The 24,184-nt window shown below is 39.3% G+C and overlaps 2 protein-coding genes across 2 annotated transcripts; one reads left to right on the forward strand and one right to left on the reverse strand.

The window, feature by feature from the left end:
- Positions 1 to 8,496: 8,496 nt before the first annotated feature.
- Positions 8,497 to 12,559, reverse strand: LOC113287835 (S-adenosyl-L-methionine-dependent tRNA 4-demethylwyosine synthase-like). Its single transcript, XM_026536688.1, has 8 exons — positions 11,586 to 12,559; positions 11,166 to 11,281; positions 10,636 to 10,811; positions 10,015 to 10,205; positions 9,797 to 9,883; positions 9,238 to 9,395; positions 8,937 to 9,147; positions 8,497 to 8,851 (listed from the first exon to the last, which is right to left on the reverse strand). Exons 1-8 carry the CDS (start codon positions 12,426 to 12,428, stop codon positions 8,714 to 8,716), a joined length of 1,920 nt encoding a protein of 639 aa, XP_026392473.1. The 5' UTR covers positions 12,429 to 12,559; the 3' UTR covers positions 8,497 to 8,713.
- A 109-nt stretch (positions 12,560 to 12,668) lies between these two features.
- On the forward strand, positions 12,669 to 15,470 carry LOC113287843 (DNA-directed RNA polymerases II, IV and V subunit 6A-like). The gene is made up of 6 exons (XM_026536698.1): positions 12,669 to 12,827; positions 12,936 to 12,966; positions 13,045 to 13,220; positions 13,334 to 13,385; positions 14,984 to 15,051; positions 15,159 to 15,470. Exons 1-6 carry the CDS (start codon positions 12,793 to 12,795, stop codon positions 15,226 to 15,228), a joined length of 432 nt encoding a protein of 143 aa, XP_026392483.1. The 5' UTR covers positions 12,669 to 12,792; the 3' UTR covers positions 15,229 to 15,470.
- The last annotated feature ends 8,714 nt before the right edge of the window (positions 15,471 to 24,184 follow it).

Here is a 24,184-nt window from a genome sequence, read left to right on the forward strand (position 1 = left end):
CAGCAGGATTGTTCCGAAGAGTTGAAGGGACGCTCCCACCAGACGAGGGTCCCGAAGAGCCAGGCAGGGAAGCAGGCACTGGACGACGTGGATAGCTTTTCACAAGGCCATGCTCGGTCTTAAGGCCAAGCTCAATCTTCTCCAGCATCTTGTTTGTCTCCTCAGCCAATTGACACCGAGCCTTGTGCTTAATAACTATCGTCCGCTGTTGGGCTTGGGATAACAATGAAGACAGACGATTCACTTCTTTAGAAGCTGCACCAACGGCCTCTTCGCGGGACGCCGCCAAACTCTTAAAATGATTAGTCTGTTCTTCCTGCTGCGTTAAGGAAGATTGAGCCTTTTTAAGCTTTTCATTTGCAACGCGGAGTTGTCCCTCGAGCTCTGAAAAAGACAACACAAGGGAGTTAGCACAGTAAAGACACAATCACACTCGATGAAATAGAGTTATACCTTCGACACAAGCCGAAGCCTCTTCATACTCATTAACAACCGCATCTCGCGCTTCATCAAGATGGTCATATTCCGCGGATAATTTCTTATAATCTAGTTGAAGGTTGGTGAGAGTAAATTGACTGGCATCTAATTCTACCTGCTTCATCGAATCCATGTGACGAAGGTGGTCGACCTCTTTGTTTATCTCTGATACCCCCTTGCTCAATCTGTACATACACACTTCAAGATTTCTCTCAGACTCAGCCTGACGAGCTACTTCAGCGCGGGACGCGGCAAGGGCCTTGCTTAGAGCATCGGCTTCGGCACGGGCATTGTCCCTTTCTCTGGCAAGACACACACACTATCCTTAACTCCTGGAAAAGGGAGGGATCGAGCCTTTTGTAATTCCTCTTCCAGAAGTTGTATCCTAGACTCCAACAAGGAAGTACGCTCATGGGATTCCCGCAAATTCTCACGTGTCCACAACAGTGTACCGTTGAATAAAGCACGGTCATGGTTATACAGATTCTGCATATCAACTATCTGAACATGCCTTGCGCGCCATACCTCAGCCCGAGCGTCCCACTTTTTGGCTTCGCTTTTAATTTTCTCAACAAGCTCTTTGATACGAGATTTCTGCCGTGCCCTTTCATTGCGGAGCCATATCAGCTCGGGGATGCCACCCACTGAAGATAGCGTGGGGAGACTCAGACAGAACACCCTAAGTAATGAAGGAATTATGACACATTGCGAGGGAAAAAGAGGAAAAAGAGCCAAACCTGTGAAAGCTGAAACTTGGCCGCGAGTTTGTTCTAACTCGGCGCGAACGACTGCAAGCTCTGAACGAAGACCAGCCTCCGCTTCACCCAGCTTTTCTTTCTCTTTGAGGTTTTTCTTCAGCTCTTCAATTTCCACCTCAGCCGCAGATAATTCCTTTTCTCTGTGACGAAGCTTAGCCTCGAGCTTCAGAGATTTCGCTTTGAAGAACTGATAAGCACGTGGTTACAATGCTCACTCCTCATCATCTACACATCAAGACGACAAACATTATTTTACCGAAGAATTCGATCGTCACGAAGAAATATGTACGAAAATTTACCTCCAAGACACGCTGCTGAGGAAAGCCATATTGATACCCGTCGGCTATGGCCATCATATCCGCAACGGAAGAAGGAGGCTCAGACACAAGGGTAGCTTCGGGAACACTCAAATTTCTTCCCCAGGCCTCAGATACCCGCGCCTTGGAAGACATTTCCATCATACGACGGGTATACGCATCAGAATCCTTTTCACCAGTAATAACCGGGGCGGGATGAGGGACAAATAGCAGATCCTTTTTCTTGAGCCAATCCATTATGGCGTCCTCACCCTCAGATGTCGGCGAATGAGGAAGATCCGCGGCAGGCGAATCAATCACCGACTTCCCCTTTTCTGATACGGCCCCTTCAGCACAAATGTCGGCACCAACATGCGCACCATGCTCCTCCGCGCCACCATCCTGAACACAGCGTCTTCGTTATCAGCAACCCCGAGCACATCCCAATCGTCATTGGGGGAAAGTAGAGAGAAGTCCTCAGGAAAATCGAGGGCATCGTCGAAGAACTCCCCTGTGGAATACATCCGGTCAAAAAAAACTCTTGAGAAAGGGTGGGGAGAGTATCCGCGGCATCACCAGCAGGGACAGAAATATCACCATTAACACCGCCATCAGCTACCACGGCGTTGTTTCTCCCTTCATCACCATCATGACCCGCACGGACCTCTTCTTCGACATTGAGAGGGGAAGTATCAGTACGTTCCTCCCCATCTGTAATCTCCTCATCCTCAGCAAACTCTTCGTTCACCGGACTGGTAACTTCTTCATGAGCCTCAGCCTCACCCATCACAATGGTAGAAGACTGCTTCGCTTAATCTTTTTCTTCTTCGACACCTGAACCAACACCACAAAAAGAGTTATTTTTCCCCGAACAGTTGAATTTCTAAAGAAGGAAAAGCGCAGCTAGAAACCGCATACCTGGGCAGTCGAGGCACTCCTCGGTGGAAGTATAGCACCAGAACCTTCCTCCTCGTCTCCCTCAACGACGTCAAGGGCATAAGGAAAATTCATACCTGAGAAGTTTAAACGCCAGGGACAGAAATCTCCATAACGAGCAGGAGGAGATTCACGTGGCCTGCTACTCTCAGTAGGACGCCAACCGCGTGGACCGGGAATCCAACCGTACGCCCAAGGACCAACAACTTCGATAACGGTAGCGTGCCACTCGTAGTCATGGTCGCGCTTGATCCTCTCGCGTGCCGGAAAAAGTTTCCGCTGACTAGACCCTTCCGTGCCGGGAACATACTTCAGCTTGGCATCGCTGACCTCATTTAACAGACGAATTTCGCCCCGAGGAGCAGCGAGATTCCGAAGGCTAACACTCCACGGCTTACGGTTCCTACTATTGACGTAATCACCGAAGGAGTTATTGAAATTCTCAGGAGTATACCATTCCTTCTCCGCGGGATTGGGAACGTAACAAGTCATTGTCGTCTCTCCCTTACTCCGCAGATAGCACTCCCTCAGTGCACGGAGATAATTCCCCGATAGTTGCGATACAGAACGGCTGTGAGTATTGGTGGAAGAGCCTTCACGACTAGCAAGCACATCATAGTAGAAGGAATCACCTGACTTGTACAACGGCAGCATAAGACCAGCTTCGAACGCTCCAACCGTAGTCAACAAATGAAATTCATCGAACTCATACCTTGAGATAAGCTCATAAGTAATATCATCCTCAGGGGCATAGAAACGAACCTCGAAGGCTTGAAGCTCATGCTTTTCCTTGAATATTTCGAGATCAATATGCTTGAACGTTACTTTTTTCTTGCTGACCGAAACGCTGCGTATCAATGGGGCAGCCTCATCCTCCTCGGCGGGACCGGATGAACCAATGAAAGCCTCGGAAGCCTTTCTCTTCAAAGAAGGATTTTTTGAAGACTCAGCCCTCGGAACACCACCTTTGGTATTCTTCCCTTTAAAAGAACTTATAGGAGGGGGCGGCAGATGACGCTCGGGCTCTACAGAACGTAGAGGAGGAACATCAAAAGCGACAGCACGAGTCGGTGGCTGCGTACTCCTAACATCATCACGAGGACGAGACACCGCGCGATCGACAACTTTCGAGACCCAGAAGGATTTGTCGAAGGAACCTCTTCCCTAGAAGATGAGGCCTTCGCCCCAGAAGAAACTCGATTTCGAACATCATCTTGAGACTCTCTACGCGGAGGAGATCTCGATAGACCAGAACCAGGAGTCTGATAAGGAAGCCGCGGACGGTCAGACATGGCTGCGAAAAGATTAATCATAAACAAGTCAAAAACAAACACAAGGACATCATAAGATCAAAAAAACCACATAAATAGCAATCCACACACGATAACGCAGAAACCCTAAAATTAGCATACATGCTCGAAACTCCCTAAATACCCTGAAAGGCTCAAGCAAAACAATGGCCTCCTTGATTTAAGACGAAGAACAGGGGCAAACTAGCATGCAAGCATTAAAAGAAGTTCTTCATCACAAACAAGGGACAACAGTAGCAGAAAATTTACAAATCAACATAGCGTAAAACAGTGGAAACAAAGAAAAGAAAAAACTTACCAGCAAAAACAGCAGCAGAAAGAACAAATCAGAAATAAAGAGGAGGCAAGTGTGATTAATGCTAAGGCGGAGAGAATTTAAGGACTGAAGAATGAAGACTGACAGAGAATTTAAATGAAGACTGACAGAGAATTTAAGGGCTGAAGAACAAGGAATGAAGAGCAAGGAATGAAGACGGAGAGAATGAAATTAATTTTTCTCTCTTCCTTAATATACTCGAAAGAAAGAGGAGGAAGTTAAGAGAGGAATGGGAAACGTGCCCATTAAATGAGCAATTAATGCACGAATAAAGAAACATGCCCAAGTATCTAGGAGAAGTTATTAGGAGAGAGGAAGAATATGTAACGACTATTTTCTTCAATGCTCCCGCTAAACACTCAAGCCCGAAGAAAAGGGGCAAATTGTGTGCACATATTTCATCATCAAACACGTGTATATAGGAACATACGTGGAGAGCATGCGGACAAAGTCATCAAAGCATGATGACATGTGCCCACAACCAAGATGCCCATCCCGCCGACGTTGGATCTTTGCCCGAACAAATCTAAGGGCAGAAGTTAAAGGATGTTCCGGTAACACGCTGTACTGTGGAGCACCAAATAACTCCCAAAGAGTTACTTTATCTCATCCCCAAAAGAAGCCAAGATCAACGATGGAGAGAAGATGTACTGACATGGACGCGACAGAGGCATAGAACACTTGCCTTACACGAGCAGGCGCCTCAACTACCCGCATTAAACACTCTGAGCAGCATACGTGTCGATCAACCCGTGGAACGAACGAGGATGACTCTGCGTGATGAAGTTACGAACGAAGACCCCTGCGTGATGGACACAAAACACAAGAAGATAAGGTTCCAACGGCCTTCAGAAATGGGTCCCACACTCTAACCCTATAAATACCCCCTCTCCACCAAGAGTAAAGGGATCGAAAAAACTGGGGAAGGAGAGAGAGAAAAGATTGTAAGTGTAAGTTAGTCCTTTACAATAGATAGACCTATGTAAACTACAAAGTCACTCGACTATCTTTGTAACCATCAAGTACATAGTGAAACAACAACCCCGTGGATGTAGGCCTTAGTGCTGAACCACGTAAATCCCGGTCTCATTTACACTTCAGCACTTTATTTTTGTCTAACGCTTCATGAGTTTTACTTTTATGCTTCGTTTTCTTTATCTCTCCTTGCGTAAACGCCACTCGCAGTATTCTTAGATGAGGCTATGATAAACCCGAAGGTTTTGAGCCAAGGAATCAATGCCATTGTATTATCAGCACGAGTTGGTACCTAGAATTTGAATATTGTTTGTGAACATATAGATGCCTACGTGATTTACGTGTTCACAACCGTCATTCTGAGAAAAACTTTCAGTGAAAAAACGAAGAAAAAGGCGGTAAAATCACATAGGATAGACGTGTAAAAATATACTACTGTAACTCTTCAGTCTTCATTTGATGTATTCAATTATTAACAATAAATGAACCTTAAAACACACAAAGCCAATGAGATGTATAGCGTGTAAAATTGGTGTGAATCCATATTTCTTGTACGTTGTTATTTATTAGTCAGTCAGTAGTAGACTCCTCAGAAGTAGTAGCAGTAGAACAGTACTTATTTCCGAACAGATATCATGTGGTGTGTGTGATTTCCCAAATAACAGTCAACAAAGTCCCTCCTCCTCTGTAGCTAATAACATGATTAATTTCGTAATTTTGAAGGGTAGAATGGAGCCAAGGGACAAGAGAGCTGTCAACACGGGTCCCCATAGGAAACAGAGAAGAGAGGCTCAGCGCAGAGAGATGAGGAGGGTCGGATCCAGTACTACTTCTTAAAAATTCAAATAAATCACAACTTTACCCTCTAGTCTACTAGAGTTAATTGTCAGTGAGTGCCTGGTTAAACCTTACTTTAACTATGGTTTGTTCCTTCCTTCCTCAAAAAGGGTACTTCTGGTTTTACTTTTCTCTTCTCTTCTTTGTCTTTCTTCCTCTCAGACCTTTTCAATTATTTCTCTTCTCTTCAAAATACAGAAAGTAGAAGAAGAAGACAGCAACAAAAAGTGTTACAAAAACAGCTTGATTTTAATGGCTACTACTTACTGCAAATATGGAATCAATAGTTGAGGAAGAAATTTTTTATTTTAGTATGTATTCAGGTCTGAGTTTTGTTTCTTAAATAGAGATATCCATATCTGATTATTACTTTCAAGATTCTATTTGAAAATAAACGAGAATCATTTTCTATTTGATCAAAAACTTCAGCTTTCACTTTAGTAAAAAAGAAAGGAAACATATATAGATGGGTAAGAAGAAGAGGAGTGAGAGAGATTTACAAGAAGTAATAGAACAAACTGCAGGAGAAAGAGTGGTGGCTTCAGAAGGAGATGTACAACCTCCGAGAAAGCGAGGAAGGCCAAGAAAAATCATCCAACAGAGTTTAGAAATTAAGGGAAGAGGTACTCAATCAAAAAGGAAGGAGAAAACCAGTGAAGAAGAAGAAGAAGATGAAAATGAAGAAGAGGAGAAGACAGGGTTAATAGAGACGAGCAAAAAGCAGAAAGGAATAGTAATAGAATCTTCTTCAAATATATTGATGTCAACATCTTCATATAATACAGAAGGAGGTGAAGCTGATAAGCAAAAGCAACAAGGAGAAGAACCAGAACAGCAAGAGAAGCCGATAGTGGTAAAGAAGAGCAGAGGGAGGAGGAGAAAAGGCCAGCCGCGTAAGAGCTCTATTTAAACTTTTTAAAAAATATAAATATATATTTGAAAGAAAGAAAAAAAACTACTGAAATTTCTAAGCTTGTTTATTTTGACATCAAAAAATCACACCAAACATCATCAAGAATTTAAACTTATCCATCAGTCTCTTTTTGTATTCGAATTCTTTTCACTTTTCTTGCATGAGACTATTGTGTTTGAGAAAGTGATATTATTATTAGAGTTTGACTCTCCTCCTCCTCATCCAATGAATCATTGTCTTTCTCTCTATTTCTTACTGTATTATCCTGCTCTATTATTATTCAATTATTACTGTCTCATGAAGAACATATACAGGATTTTTTAAGGTAGCTCCTTCAATAGATAAAAGCATCTAGCTAGGCTCTATTGAGATTTGAGAATCATCACAAATCCAGAATCAATCAAAACCTTTGCATATGAAAAAACAAAAACACAGTAGAACAAAAGGGACGAAGAACAAGTGGAAGGGATAGAAAGTCAAAAAAGGGAAACATCTTTATTTTATCTTTTTATGCAAAAATAATTTGCATTTTTTTTTCTTCTCGGCACACAAATGAAATGAAACATTCTTGGGCATGATTTTAACGGGGCTTGTTTTATCTATTTCTGTTGGCTAGCCAACATATGGATAAGACCCACGTGTTAGTTGTGGGCCATCACATTCCTTCACTAAATACTACTGTGTCCCCTCTTCACAGATTAGCAACTGAAGGAAAATAAGTGCCTTTATCCATTTTTGATAAGATCCCACTGTGTGAGCATGAATGCTTAATAATGAATGCTGTAGATTAGACGCCTAAGTGGGTGTTTGGATAGCACGGCAGTTTTTAGTCATCAAAAGAGAACTTTGCTTCTGATTTCTGTAAAATCTTGAGATATTGCGACGTTAAGGCCTTTATCTGGAATTGGAATTAATATCCGATCATCATCTCCAGCAAGCCCCGGCGAAATAAGTAAATCATAGACGAGCAAAGTACCCGTTTGTCTATATGGGCGACCTATACCAGCTTTTGCAGAGATAGATGCTAGTCAGATAATTGAGGGTCCCATTTTCACTATGGAAACGACCAAGAGATCCTACCTATGCAAATCAAATCTCTTCTCTTAACCCTAAAACAATCTAGCAGATGTAGATATTTCATTATGAACTGAAAAAAAAAAAAAAAAAAAAAAAAAAAAAAAAAAAAAAGACACCTTAGAAAGATAAAATAATGGATAAAATATAGTACATCAATTTGTTCTGATAATAACTACGCTTCTCTGCTGCAAAATCTCAGGAGAACAAGAAACATAAGACATTGAATTTACTAAAAATAAAAAGTTAAAAGTAGAGATAACCAAGTTCTTTAACAAGTTAACCCATCCAAAAACATTGACAGAGGGCTTCAATCTTCTTCTTCTTCGGGGGTTTATGTTAGAGGACAAGTAATCCATGGTTTTTTGCACAGAATAGAGGCATACCAACATACCAGAGCTTTACAAATCAGTTTTCATTATAGAAGAAAAGAACCATATATAGGAGAGACTCACTTTCACCGACATTTACTCTATTTCCTTTCTGTAGAGTACGTACGACAAAATACAAAGCTTTACTAGGCATCTGTAATTGTCACTTACCTAACTAAACTATTAACTGCAGTAAACTAAATTCATTCATGTCCTCAAAGTTTAAACTCGACTTAATCAAAAACTGCCTGTTTAAATCTGGAGCCATCATTAAGTCACAGATGTATTATTAAGCGCACTTATACGGAGCAAAATTGCATTCTGATACAAACAAAACAAAGCCAAAAAAAGGCAATAAATTGAAGTAGTGGATCCCAGTAAAAGATCACTGAGAGATATTAAGCAAAATTTTGGACCCATACGTCTATTTTGGACTCTCACCGAATTTCGCTACTTAGTTTTGTGGCGGCGTTCCTTTTTAAATCTAGCCTGGTCTGGATCAAACCCGCCTTCTTCTGCACCATATACTGCCCAAGTTGGTGTTACAGCCATGTAATCTTTGCTGGTAAATGGCTTACCCGAAGCAACCTACATTGACAACAACCAAATGTTGAGTAAGGCTCTACTATTAACATGATACGAGGAACCAAATGCAGGAGGGAGGAAGACGAACCAAGTCGTGGAACTTTTCATAATCTATCCATGTGAACCATTGACCGTCGACCTTAAACTTGTCAGTTCTTGCCAAAAGCACACAGCAGGAATGAACATGCTCACATGCAACTTCATATAGCCCACCACTTTTCAGTGCTAAGGCCTCTGAAAAGGCTTTCACATCAGCATGCCAAGGAACATTCTCCATTGTAAGCTTCGATGTGGCGGACCTGTGTTTCACGTAGTGTTGTAATAGGTTAACTTAACAGCAAGTCGAAACAGAAATCGTAAAAAGAGAACAAGAGAGTTATCTTGCTTACGAGCCACAATATGTAACACCCTTGATTTCAACAAAATCAGGCTTCCCAATAGCAAACAAGTCGTAGTAAGCATCTATTTCTTCTGCATTCCATCCTTTAACCAGAGTAAGACGGTAAACTGTTCGTTGTTCTTTGTCTATAAGAGCTTTCAGTGAATCCTGTCAAACCCAAATTGTTTTAGTAATTATAACACTAGCAAATTAGCTATACAAGTACCAGAAAGATGATCAGGGCTTTCGTTATATTACTCTAGCCCCTACAACAGACAATGCAAGTGCACAGAAAGAAAATGCCATGGAAAGGAATAGTGTGCCCAACAGGACTACTCAAAAGGTGATGCAGATGGTGATGATAGAGGTTTTCAGTTTATATGAGAACAAGAGACAAAGGCAAAACTAGTATAAATACTGAAAATAGATATTAGAAGACAGGACTAGATTGATACCTATCTAAGCTGCACTAATACTACACCTCTGGGGGATAAAAGAAGAGTGGTGAAATAAGAAGCAATATGCACACATTAAGTTTCGAAGAAAATAGCTTGAGCATAGATATTTACCAAGAAGCGCTCCCAAAAGTCCCCAAACAGTGGCCTATCAACTGCCTTCATGCTTTCCTTAGATGCAGCGTCTACACTCACATACAGCTGCAATTACATCAAACAAGTTAGGCCTTCTTAACTTAAGAAGGTACAGCAAGGACTTCTAAGATGCCACTTCAATGAATATGATTGTACTTCTCGAGATGGATCATGGATAAATAAAAAAAAGTACAAACCTGGGTTATAGGTTTCAGGGATCTGATCTTTTCAGGGAACTGGGCATTGGTTACAAGGAAAGTTGAAATCCGTCTTCGGTGAAGCTCATCCACAAGTGTGTTAATCTCTGGATACATGATGGGTTCACCAACAAGTGACAAGGCACAATGCCTAGGAACGAGACCTTCTGCCAGACACTCTGATTTAACTCCTGCAGAGAACAGCAATGACCCATTCCCAACTCAGATAAAAGCTCCAACAACAATCGCATCAATCCAGAGAATACGAAAGCAGAACGAATATCCACAAGGATCCTAGGACCCAAATAGCTTCTCTATGGTGAAGCTGAAATTAACTTTCAAGACAGAACCGTAAAAACAATAAAAGCTGATTTCATGCTTTACCAGCTATTTGAGGTACTAGTTATCCATGAATACATGTATACACCTATGTTCCATATAGGCCAGTCTTAACCCTTGAATCAATAAAGACATCTTTGATTGCTACAAACTAATGAATAAAGATAAGCAAGGTGCCATACATAAGAACCTAATACATGATGTAAGAGGAAACTTATATAAGGTAGTATAAAACAAAAAAATAACAGATGGCTTATAGAAGCCCCCGCACTTGCAACCTACCAGGTACTCCTTTCATTTGCTTTATCATTTTTGTGTGCTGCTCTAAGGCACCATTTACAATCTCTAATGGATCGTCCATCTTCCAACGCCAGCTTTTCCCCACTGGATTCGTGTGATGCCTCCAACAGAAAACACATTTATTGGCACAAGCTAAACTAGGCGTCGCTTCCATGCACCTGTGCGGTTTCGAAGTTAGACAACACGCATCAGTGACTGTATTATTGAATTTAACACAGTGAAACAGAAAATATACAACACAAAAGAAACTACCATTGACATATTAACTCTTAAACAACTTTGATGAAGCAGGAAAATCATAAGGTTAAGGGCCTTGAGGCAGCAAGGCTGGCCGTAATTACTTTCATAACCAGAAGTTGGTGGAAAAGTAAGACTCGGGAAATGAATCGGAAAAAGGTAACATGGTTGATTAAACATGAAAATATTATCACTTAGGTAGAATATGTCTGCGGTTAATTACTCCTAATAGTGGAAAGTATGAACTGACAACCAAAGAGTCCGATAATAATCACCTGTGAGACTCTATGCCATAAAATGCGTGCTTATAGCAACCTCCACGGCCTCGAAGTTGTGACTTGGTCCATCTACAAATTTTAACACCGCTGTGGGAACCAATAATTTTATATCCCTGCATATAAAATCACCATACAGCGCAAAGTAGTGTATTAGTTTCCTTGCCAAATAAAATTACTGATAACTACAGTAGAAAGTGCGTGTCAACAATGAAACACAAAGGCAAACTGAATGCGGTTCATTGTAATCGACATTTCTATAGAAAGTATAAAACATCCTGATACTTGAACATGTCCACACCAACTTGGTTTAGCTCAGAATTTCTCGCCCTTCCGTTACGAATCCAATCAATTTACAGATAAGTTCAGCTTGGAGCATTCCAACAAAGACAATAATTCAGTAAATCCAAGCATAAGTACCTGTTTTTGCAAGCTCGCTCTAATAACCGGAGTCACCATTTCCTTCTCCCCATTGGCCACTACTTTCACTGTAGCTGCTGCTTTAGAATTCCTTGAAGGACCTTTACCAGCAATATCCTCAAGATCAACAATATCAGTTTCCTCCTCCTCTTCTTCTTCATCAGAATAATCCTCATACTCACTCTCACTACCACACTCATCACCATTAACTCCACCATTTTCATTCAAGTTCTCCCCTTTCAAGACCCCAATAAGTTTCGTATTCCAAACATCAAATACATCATCTAAATCCCCCTCATCAACATCACCTTCACATAAAGGCAAAATCTCTGAAGCTCCAAGTGCTCTAAACCTCTGAGAAAAATCCCTCCCAACAACATTAAAATTCTCACCATACGATCTACTTCCAACACCAAAAACAGCAAATTTACACCCAGAAAGAATCAATGATCCCACCCTAAAATCTTCAGCACTTTCAGCAACCCAGTTAGCCAAAAACCCACCATCTGATGGTGGTTTACCATTCTCCCAAGTTGATGCAATAATCAAAACTAGGGTTTCTTTAGGAAGATCTTCTGGTTCATAATCTTTAGGATTTATTACATCAAAATCCAGACCATTCAATTTAAGAAGATCTAATAGACGATTAGCTAAAGCTTTAGAAGTTCCTGTTTGGGATATGAAGAAGATTTTACCTTTTGTATTTGCTAGATTAGGGTTAGGGTTTTGGGGTGAAAGTTTAAGCTGTAAAAGACGTCTTGATTTCCAAATACAGTAAATGGTTGAAGCAGAGAGAAGAGCAAGTAATGCATACCTAGTGGGAATTGAAGAGCTCAATGTCATTATTCTCAATTTGTTTTACGAAATTCAAAGCATTTTCTGCTTCTAAAAAAAACTCCCGCGATTCTCTTCTCTTCAGTGAGATTGCTGCTGTTTTATGAGGTTTTTGGGTTTTGTTTGACAGAAGAAGATGATGGCCGAGTTTACTATATAGGGTTTATATTTATAGTACATCCATACAACATTACTTGTTACCACCAACTCAAACCCAGGAAACACTGGGCGGAAATACAATTTCCAATACAGGTTTTTCCTTTAAAAGAGAAAATAACCCCATTTCCCTCGCAAAAGCTAGGGTTTAAGAGGAAGACGAAGAACACCTAATACCAGAACACAGACTCTTCGTCTTCAAACAACATCATCATCAATGGCGGACGATGATAATGATATGGGTGATATGGGGTAACTCTCTCTTCTCTACTCTTTGTGTAACAATTTCCCCCAAAATTTTCAAAAATTACTGTAATCTCGATCTTTTGAACTAATCTGTTAGAAATAACTCTCTTACAGATACGAGGATGAACCAGTTGAGGATATTATGGTAAGTGGATGAATCAGTTTTCTTTTGTTGAATTTTTTTTTTTTTGGGTTTAATTGATTGTGATTGTGATAATTGTAGGAAGGAGAAGAAGAGGAGGTTGAGAATAACAATGAGGATGAGGCTGCTGAGCAAGTGGTTTTAGAAGGTGAAGAGAAAGAGGAAGCTGAACCAGTTAAAAAAGATCGGAAGACGTCTAAGTTTATGACTAAGTATGAACGAGCAAGAATTCTTGGTACCCGCGCTCTGCAGATTAGGTATATGGCTTTTTAGGGTTCATATTGTGTTCAAGTTTGAATGATAATATCGTAATTTGCTGATATGAAGAGAGTTTTAGTTACTAAATAATAGTTATGTTTTGTTTTGATAGCATGAATGCACCAGTGATGGTTGAGCTGGAGGGCGAGACTGATCCCCTTGAGGTAAGAAGCTTGCTCTTTGAATTTGTTTCTTCTATCTTATTAGATGCACTGAAACATTTCAAGTACATTTTATTGAATTAAGCGGGAATATGCGAAATACAAAAAGACTAATAATTTGATTGCTTAGATTTTGTAAAAGTGCTTGTTGTTTTTGAGGCTTGAATGCTCAGTTCATGGCCTACTAAGTTTATGTATATTCTTTATTGGTACTTTGATGATGGACAAAGTTATCTTTTAAGGTTGAGACCATGGAAAGTGTTAGGTATGGTTTACAAGAGTCATTGAGGTTAGGAAATTCATGAAATATTGGGTTTAAGTTTAGTTGGAATTTTTTTTTTAACTGCCTACTTACATTAGAAGCTCACTAGTAAATGTAAGGGCGGAGTTCATTGGTGACTACTGATGAAAACAAGGTTGGATATTCAAATATTGAATACTATGTTCCTCTATTGTTTAAAATATGCTGACCTATTGAATTTTAATGGAAAGAAGTTGAAATGTTAGTTAAATAATTTTCTTGCTTGGTTGCGTCTCTGTGGAATTAGATGGAGAAGTGAAAGCGTAGTGGAGTGAAAATTTCAATGAATTAAACCAGCTCTTTGCATTATGGAGGGATAAAGGGATAGTGGACCTCGGACATGGATTTGGTAGTTGGATTCTAACCTATTAGAAATAGCTGAGGATCTGTCTGTGTATGAAACAATTTTCAGAATGTACCTGCAACCCATTCGTGTAGATAATAACCAATGCTTAAACAGAAAATCCTGGAATAGGCGAAATAGAAATAGGGTAGCCAAGAGGTTGTTGAATTGTGTGGAGTATTCAGTTTGTATTTCAGGTCTAAATGCTCACAGGTATATGATTCATGGCCCGTGTGTTACTTTGATTTAGGAAAATTCACATCTTTAAAGGCGACCCAGAAAGAGCTGGGTATTGGTTATAGTTGACTCATTGAGGTAAGGTAATCAATGATCTCTAGGATATTCGGTGTATGTAACCAGGACAGAGAAGCTCACCCGAGGGTGCAACTTAGTTGGATTTTTTTCTTTCAACTGCCTATTTAGGTAGAAGCTAGGATGTACTGATAAGGGTGAGTTCGAACCAGGTCAGACATTTAAATATTGAACTAATTTGTTCATGGTTCTTAAGAAAAATGCTGACCTGTTGAAGAACTCTAATAGAAAGAAGAAGCAGAATTGCTAGATTAACAAAATTATCTTGCTTGATCGCCTCTCTGTGTTAGTTGGGGAAGTGAAAAGTCCCAGGAATCAATGAAATAAACAGACTCTTTGCAGTGTCTAGGTATAAGGGGTAGTGGACGGAAAACATGATTCTGCTAACTTGATTCTAACTCACTAGAAACCGCCAGGACTTGTGTTTATGTTTATGAAACAATTTTCAAAATGTACCAGCACCCAGTTCTTTATAGATAATTAATAACACTTAAATAGAAAAGCATTACTCATGTGAAGTTTTAGAGTAAGTTTGGTATACAAATTTTGTGTTTGGACACACTCCATAAAAATAAAAGACCAACTTATGGACATTATGCTGTTTGGCAGGTTACTTATAACCTTCGTTTATTCTCTAATGTTCAGATTGCCATGAAAGAACTCCGGGCCCGCAAGATACCTTTCACCATCCGTCGCTACTTGCCTGATGGAAGGTATGTTTTCCAATTAATGATGTATTACTGATCATTACCTCTTCCTATCTTAAACGCTGAAAACTCAAGCTAATATTACTGCCTCCACTTTTGTCGTACGCGACCAGTTATGAAGATTGGGGAGTTGATGAGCTGATCGTTGAAGATTCTTGGAAGAGACAAGTTGGTGGAGAATGATCATTCGATCTATCTGGGGTTCTCTGTCACACTGGCAGCAATATGTTGGGTTCTCTTGGTCTGTTGTGTCTCTAGATAAATTTCCAACAGAACTTATATTATTACCATAGTACCCTTAAAAAATTATAACAATGGCTATTTGTCCTAACGTCCAGTTACACTAGTAGATGCACGTGTGATTACTAATAGATGTACGTATGAACATGAGACCGATGAAATGGCCACGATTAAATCTCCCCTAATCAAACCCTAGAACCAAATTTTATCACCATTTCACTCTCTTCTCGTCTGCCTGTATCTCCAAGAACAGGGAAGAGAAAATGTCGTGTTTGCGACCATGGTGCGGGGTATGACCATTTAAATTTTTATCACCGTTTAAATTTTTACTGTATTTTTTTTTTGTAACGGCGAGTTAACCCTGTTAACAAAATAATAGTTTAATTATTTAGTTAACAGATTGTTAAGTCAAGGGTGTTTTTTTTTCCAATAAATAGGCAAAATATATTGAATGTTGTGGAACTAGAAAATAGAGAAGGAAAGACCTAGAGTATAGACGAAAAATGGGAGAAAATCTTATTAGATGTGTGAAATACAAAGGGTTTATGACTCTATTTATAGAGTTTACATACTTGGTTCCCAAGTAACAGAGTTCTACTAAAGTGGGCATCTATATAATAAACTGTCATTTATAACACTCCCCCTAGATGACCACTGTATCTAAGCTAATTGCCTCCTTCTTGTCAGGAAAATCCGAAGGGACAAAACCTGATCGAAGGAAAAAGAGTACAATTATGAAGAACTTAGAACAGAGCGACATGCATATGTTGCCTCATTAAAACATTGACAAGGAAAAACCCAATGGGACAAAACCTTGACGAAGGAAAAAGAGTACAACGTGATAGTCCAGTAAAATACCTTTCATTATGATGCTCCCCCTGATAACTACTTCAGTTAAATCTTGTCTTTAAAATGTTTGAGTCGAGACTTCCCAATTTCGATGAAAAAATTTCTTGAATGCTGGAGATAGCCACGCTTGCGTGTAGAATTCTTCTAGTTGATGAAGTCTTCTTTTATCTTGCACAAGCAGTATTTTCTTCGATTAATACTTTTCCAGAGTCTATGTTCTTCTTCAACTCATTGAGAACTTGTGTGATGCATTAATGTTAACTGCTCGTGATGATTTGATGAAGTCGTTGATGGAGTTTCTTCGATAAAAGAGCCAAGATGCAGATACGTTATTATAAGTGAACAAAACAATATTTGTGGTCATAGCTGTCTATGGTTCAGAAGAATATCCAAATTTCCAGGAGGTTATTATGTTGTTTGGTCTAACAAAATGACCTAGTTAATGGTGGGAATCCACCAGATAACCGAAATTGATACAACTCCCCCTTGGATGACCACCATGTTGAATAAATTGCCTCACTAAAACCTTGCCAGTAAAACCCAATGGGAAAAAATTTGGACGAAGGAAAAAGAGCACAAATATCAACATTTTTGAAAGAACATTAAACGTCAGTGAGATGTTGCCTCGTTAAAACCTTGTCAGGAAAACCACATGGGGTAAAACCTGAAACGAAGGGAAAAGAGTACAACTTTTGACGATTTATGAATGCTAACTCAACTATACGAGTATTATAAAAAGAAGCATCATAACTCTAGTCTATATAAGATAGACAATTTTTATGCAGGCACAATATTCAAACTGCAGATTTAAGAAAAATAATTTTTATGCTGCTAAAGCATGGATTTTTGTGTTTTTAAGGACTCCTCAAGAGACCTACAACAATGAATTTATCAACTAATTAATCCGGATTTTTGGTTTTGAACCAAATTTATAAAAACACATAAAGGATTGTTAAACCTGACATAGTCGAGTCAAGTGGCTGCATGAATGTAATTTGAATCCTCCAAGGATCACAAATTCGAAAATGTTCTCCGACCATATATGAGTCCTTAAAGGACTACCATGCCAATTATATAAGGAGAGCAATTATTGAACCAATCCTAGGGTCTATGATGGGTGTCGTAGGCTCAACAAATTAATAATCTTATTTCAACACAATTAGCTGGTAATATAATGGAAGCAAGGATCGTTCCCACGAAGAGCAGGGAGTTTAGTTGTCAAAAATGTCACAAATGGGGGTTTTTGTTTTAGATTCAAAAGCTAAATAAATAATAAAGCAATGAGAAGTAATTAAGATTGCAAGCAAAATGGAGTGAGATGATCGAGGTATCCTTCTTCACTTGTAGCTAGCTTCTTTTATTGCACAATTAAGTGTCAATTCACTTCTTTCAGATGATTTACCTAATAAAACACAAATAAGAGAAAACAAGCGTAATGTACAATAATTTGCAAGAATATAAACAATTACTAGCATGGAATTAACCCTAAATATATGTAAAATATGCACTTATCAAATTCCCCCACACTTGGCTTTTGCTAGTCCTCGAGCAAACTATCTAACTTAAAACAAAATACAACAACTCCATTTCGTCGAGGATACGGTTACACTTAGCATGTGCAACAAGCCTTTAAACCCCTAGGTGTCCCTAGTGGATGAGTTATAGTCTCGTGAGGGCTTACGAGAGGTATACCCACAAAACCTACTCCAACTTCTAAGCGTTCCAGCGTCCCAAGCATCCAAAGAGCTATGAGGACATAAAGTTTCTGCATGCTAGTAATAAGAAGTTAGAAATACCAAAGAACATATTCATTCTTAAATCTTGAGTGAGAAATAATCACACCATAATGAGAGAATGCGTGTTTGAGGGAGATCAATAAGCATTTCGCCTCGACTTCTGCCTCACTTAAAAGGATTTTATGATAATTGCACTCAATAAGACAGGTTTTTTATGGGTCTCACATGTGTGCAGGTGAGAATGAAGAGAGAATCCTACACACATTGAATAGTGGGAAGGAAACCTTCCGAATTATTTCTGGAGACCCCACAAGATCGTGGGAAAATAAAAATCTTTTTCTGATGATCTCTAAGAAAGGAAATCAACCATTATAGCAAGGATGGGAGTACTTACCACCTTCACATCCGATCACAATGATGATAGCACCACTCTCACAACTTCCAATAGAAACGTCTTCCTTCGGCTCGTCTTCTTCATCTTCATGGTCTTCGTCTTCGGCTTCAACTGTTGATGATAAACTCTTGAACTTCGCAGAACTTTGACAATTTGTAACTTTTTTCCTCAATTTCGTTGTTGTTTGAAACTTCTTTATATGTTTTTCTTCCACATGGCCTTATTGATGAAATAACAACCTAAATGCAAATCTCTTTGCATTATTATTATTTTTTTTTTCTTCATTTTTTTAATATATATATATATATATATATATTTTCTTTGAAGAGAGATTTCAACTAAAACAATAAATATGAAATAAAATTAACATGGCCATGTGAGAAGTATGTTACCACTTTGATCTTCACAACTTGTAATGTCTTCGTATCATAAACTTCAATAATTCTCATCTTTTGATTTTCTTTGCTCTTGTAATAAGTCTTCAATATGTATATAAAAATCCGCTCATTATATGTTTCTTTTACTTGGATATGAAATGTTTGCTCTTCCTTGAATTGTTGCTTGTAAACCTCAAACGTCTTCAACTTTCCTTGTAGATTTTGATGTCGCTCCACTTGTTGATGATGATGTGTTTCTATGGATCTGTTGTTGGCGAGAGAGAGAGAATGGTGCTAACTGCAAATCAAAATACAAGAAGGTGGTTTTCATATATAGACGTCACCCTCATGATTGACAAAATTAGCACTCAAGAGATCAAAGATTAGTGCTTCTATTGGTGAGAGGTTGGGTAGCTCACCATTCTACCCAGAAATAACGTACGGTGACACACACTCAAAAGAAAGCTTTTTAGTCAGCTCCAAAAAATTTAAGGTCTGGTTCCTCGGTTGATATGAAAATGGGTAGCTTCCACTAATGATTGATCAGCAACTCTAATAATGCATTTCTCTCTGCTCCTCATTTGCATCACTGGCATGATTAAATCCATTATTAAACACTCCAATTCGTAAGAAATCTGAACGTAGTTCCCTAACACTTCCAAATTCAGCTATGTCGGTCAGAATTCTCTATGTAAACATACCTAGAAGTATGCTAGTGACTCTAAAATCTCTACAAGTTGGAGGTGTTACTCAAATACATACAAAAAAATTGGAAATTTTTGACTCAAAAAGGCTAAAAACTCTATATGCAAAAGACTCCCCCACACTTAAACTTTACATTGTCCTCAATGTAATTGACTCATCCTAAGTAAAGTCAAGGTGGGAAATACTAATATGATATGCAAAAGAAGAAAACTAAAAACAAAAGAATAGAAAATACAAAACCTATGGGTTGCCTCCCATTCAACGCTTAGTTTAAAGTCGTCAGCCCGACTGGGCAGTCTCCTTACTACTCCTCCAGAGGGAGTAAATCTTGAAGTCTATTTGCGTCCACCTTCTCAGTAGAGAAGTTTTCGTAATATGGCTTCAATCTATTGCCGTTGACCTTGGATTTTATCCCGGTTTTACTACTAGTAATCTCAACTGCACCATGAGGAAAAACATTACTAACAATAAAAGGTCCAATCCATCGGGACCTTAGCTTACCAGGAAATAAACGAAGACGAGAATTAAATAAAAGAACTTTTTGTCCCACAACAAAATTCTTTCGAGAAATCATCTTGTCATGGAAAAGCTTAAGTTTTTTCCTTGTATATACGAGCACTCTCGTAAGCATCGTTACGTATCTCCTCTAGCTCATTGTTTTGTAGTTGCCTTTGTTTCCCCGCTTTTTCATACTCCATGTGGCACATCTTTACTGCCCATAAAGCCTTATGCTCAAGTTCAACTGGGAGATGGCAAGCTTTTCCATAAACCAATCGATACGAAGACATACCAATCGGCGTCTTGTATGCTGTTCTATAAGCCCATAATGCATCGTTTAGTCTAAAACTCCAATCCTTTCGTGTGGTATTAACGGTTTTCTCCAAGATGGACTTGATCTCACGATTTGAAATTTCAGCTCGCCCACTAGTCTGTGGGTGATATGGCGTACCGACCTTGTGTGTAATGTTGTACTTCTTGAGGAGAGCGTGAAAGGATTTCTTGAAGTGCGAGCCTCCATCACTGATAACCACTCTTGGTGTACCATGTCTATAGAAAATATATTCCTTCACAAACTCACTTACAACTTGAGAATCATTAGTAGGGGTGGCTTTTGCTTCCACCCATTTAGAAACATAATCCACAACAAGAAGTATATAAAATTTTCCATTTGAATCAACAAAAGGTCCCATAAAATCAATGTCCCACACATCAAAAATCTCGACAGTGAGAATAGGATTGAGGGGCATTTGATTTAGAGCACCTAGATTGCCTGTTCGTTGACATCTATCACAAGATTTGCAAAAAGCATATGCATCCTCAAATAGGGTAGGCCAATAAAAGCCACTCTCAAGGACTTTGAGAGCGGTACGTTTTGCACCAAAGTGACCACCACAAGCATAAGAATGACAAAAAGATAAAATAGATTGAAATTCAGAGTTAGGTACGCACCTGCGAATAATCTGATCAGCACCATATTTCCACAAGTAGGGCTCATCCCACACATACTGCTTGGCTATTTTCTTAAGCTTTAACTTTTGAAAGTTAGACATTGTATTAGGTACTTGCCTTGTAACCAAATAGTTTACTATATCAGCATACCAAGGTGTTGATTCTTCAATTGAGAAAAGTTGTTCGTCTGGAAAACGATCTTGTAAAGGAAGTGCTTCTTCGGAAACAACAAGTCTACTAAGATGATAGGCAACTGTATTCTCAACACCTTTCTTATCTCTGATTTCCATATTGAATTCTTGCAGCAAAAGAATCCAACGTATGAGTCTTGGCTTGGCCTCCTTCTTTTTTAATAGGTACCGTAGTGCTGCATGATCAGAATATACAATCACATTGGTATCCACCAAATAAGCTCTAAATTTTTCTAATGCAAATACTATAGCCAACAACTCCTTCTCAGTAGTAGAATAGTTGATTTGAGCATCGTTTAGGGTCCTTGATGCATAATAAATCACATGTGACCTCTTGTCTACTTTCTGACCCAAAACAGCTCCAACTGCATAATCACTTGCATCACACATTAACTCGAACGGCAAACTCCAGTCAGGTGACTTAATAATTGGTGCAGTAGTCAACAATTCCTTCAATTTATTAAAGGAATCCTTGCACTCCTGGTTGAAGTTAAAGGCAACCTCCTTTTGCAACAATTTGCACATCGACATTGAGATTTTGGAGAAATCTTTGATAAACCTCCTATAAAAACCTGCATGACCAAGAAACGAGCGAATTTCCCTCATCGAAGTGGGGGTATTGTAAGTTCCTAATCAAGTCTATCTTTGCCTTGTCTACCTCGAGCCCTTGAGAGGAAACGATGTGGCCAAGTACAATTCCATGGTTTACCATAAAGTGGCATTTCTCCCAGTTTAAAACCAAATTAGTGTCTATGCATCTTTTAAGCACAAGTTCAAGATTATTTAAACAAATATCAAATGAATCGCCATAAACACTAAAGTCGTCCATAAACACCTCAATGATGTTTTCCACGTAATCAGAAAATATACTAACCATACATCTTTGAAAAGTGGCAGGCGCATTGCAAAGACCAAAAGGACAAGTAAAGGTATTCTTCTCTTGATCCTCTGGTGCAATAACAATTTGATTGTAGCCCGAATAACCATCCAAAAAGCAATAATGAGAATGTTCCGCCAATCTCTCTAACATCTGATCAATGAAAGGCAAAGGAAAGTGATCATTGCGTGTAGCCGAATTGAGCTTTCTGTAGTCTATGCACACTCGCCATCCTGTTTGAACTCTTTTTGGAGTAAGTTCATCATCTTGATTTCTAACAACATTGACACCTGATTTCTTAGGCACCACTTGCACCGGACTAACCCATTTGCTGTCATAAATTGGGTAAATCACCCCCACACTTAGTAATTTGAGGATCTCTTTTTTCACGACCTCCATCATTGGGGAGTTAAGCCTACGCTGAGCATCACGTACTGGCTTTACATCATCTTCCATTAGGATTATATGCATGCACATGGCTGGACTAATTCTTTTGATATCAGCAATTGTCCAACCAATAGCCGTTTTGTGCTCTTTCAGAACCCGAAGAAGGCGTTCTTCCTGTACTGCTGTGAGATTCTTTGCAATAATGACTGGAAGCTCTTCCCCATCACCCAAGTAAGCGTACTTTAAGTGATCTGGTAGAGGTTTCAACTCTAATTTAGGTGCCTGCACAACAGAAGGTAAAGGAACTTCATCAGTTACAGGTAAGGAGATATATGAAATATTACCTCTGGTAACTTCTTGTGATGCCGTTAAAGCACCACATGTTTCAACGAACTCTTTGGGAATATCAACATCCAAGTTAGGCATGCCATGGACGTCCATATCTATGCTATTTTGTAGCACATATTCAAGTTCATCTTCGTTGTGAAAATCAAACATCTGTTGTGCCAATGAACCAATAACATCAACAGAAAATGCGGAATGAATATCACTTGGATAACGCATGGCTTCAAAAATATTGAATCGTATAACCTCTTTGTCAAACTCCATAGTGAGTGTCCCAGTATCACAATCAATCTTCGTCTTAGCAGTCTTCATAAATGGTCTCCCAAGAAGTAATGAAGTAGACGAACAATTGTCCCCATTTTGCATATCCACAACAAAGAAATCAACCGGAAAGATTAGTTCATTCAGTTGCACCAACACGTCTTCCACGAGTCCCTTAGGATATATGTTAGACTTATTATCCAATTGAATGATAATCCCTGTCTCATTTAAAGGCCCAAGATTCAATGAATCATAAACATCGGCTGACATCACACTTATGGAAGCTCCTAAATCAAGAAAAGCACGCTCAAACCGTTTTTCACCAATAGTAATTGGCACTGTAAAACCACCAGGATATTTACACTTTGCAGGCATATTCTTCAACAACATAGCTGAAGCACTTTCTCCCACCTGATTGATCTCGTTAGCAATTAACGTCTCCTTCCTTGTGTACAAATCCTTCAGAACCTTGGCATACCTGGGTACCGTTCTGATGGCCTCAATAAATGGAATGTTGATATGCACCTTGCTGAAAATATCCATAATCTCCTTGTCTAGAGCTTGCTTCTTTGACTTGGCTAAACGACTAGGAAAAGGAGGTGGTGTGGTAAAGGTATGAACTTTGTCCTTAGGTTGGCCAGTTGAGGTTGGCTTTTCCTCTTCCAAGTCGTGACTAAACTTTTCTTGTTGTTTTGTCTCTTCTGTTTGCTTCCCACTTCTTAGATTACAGCATTAACGTTCGCTCTTGGATTCACGAAAGGTTGTGATGGAAACTTTGCCGAATTTTTTGCTTTTATTTCATTCATGTCTGTAGCCAATTGTCCAATTTGAGTTTGCAAGTCCTTTATAGCCATATCTTGCTTCTGCAGAATTGTATCTTGACCCTGAGCATTTGCATATTGCTTTTGCATCATCATTTTCATCATCTCCTCTAAACTAGAATTCTGAGTTTGCTGTTGAGGTGGAGGTTGTGGTCGGAAATGTGGTTGTTGAAAACCATTTTGTCGCCCATACGGATTAGGAGCTGCAGCTTGCTGATTTGCATAACTAAAATTTGGATGATCTTTCCAACCTGGATTATAAGTATTAGAGTAGGGATCATACTTTGGCCTATGATTAGGGAACATAGCATTCACATGTTCAGACTCTTCTTCATAAGTAGGAATAATCACTGCCGCCATTCGTTGTACTACCTTTTCTATGTTGTTCATCCGTTGCTCTCACTGTGCAGACTCTCTTATCTCACTAACTCTTCTGACATTAGAGTTGTTTCTGGTGTAGAATTGTTGAGCATTGGAAGCCATACTCTCAATCAAACTGGTTGCCTG

The sequence above is a fragment of the Papaver somniferum genome, chromosome 1 (genome assembly GCF_003573695.1).
Source record: "Papaver somniferum cultivar HN1 chromosome 1, ASM357369v1, whole genome shotgun sequence".
Classification (NCBI taxonomy): domain Eukaryota; kingdom Viridiplantae; phylum Streptophyta; class Magnoliopsida; order Ranunculales; family Papaveraceae; genus Papaver; species Papaver somniferum.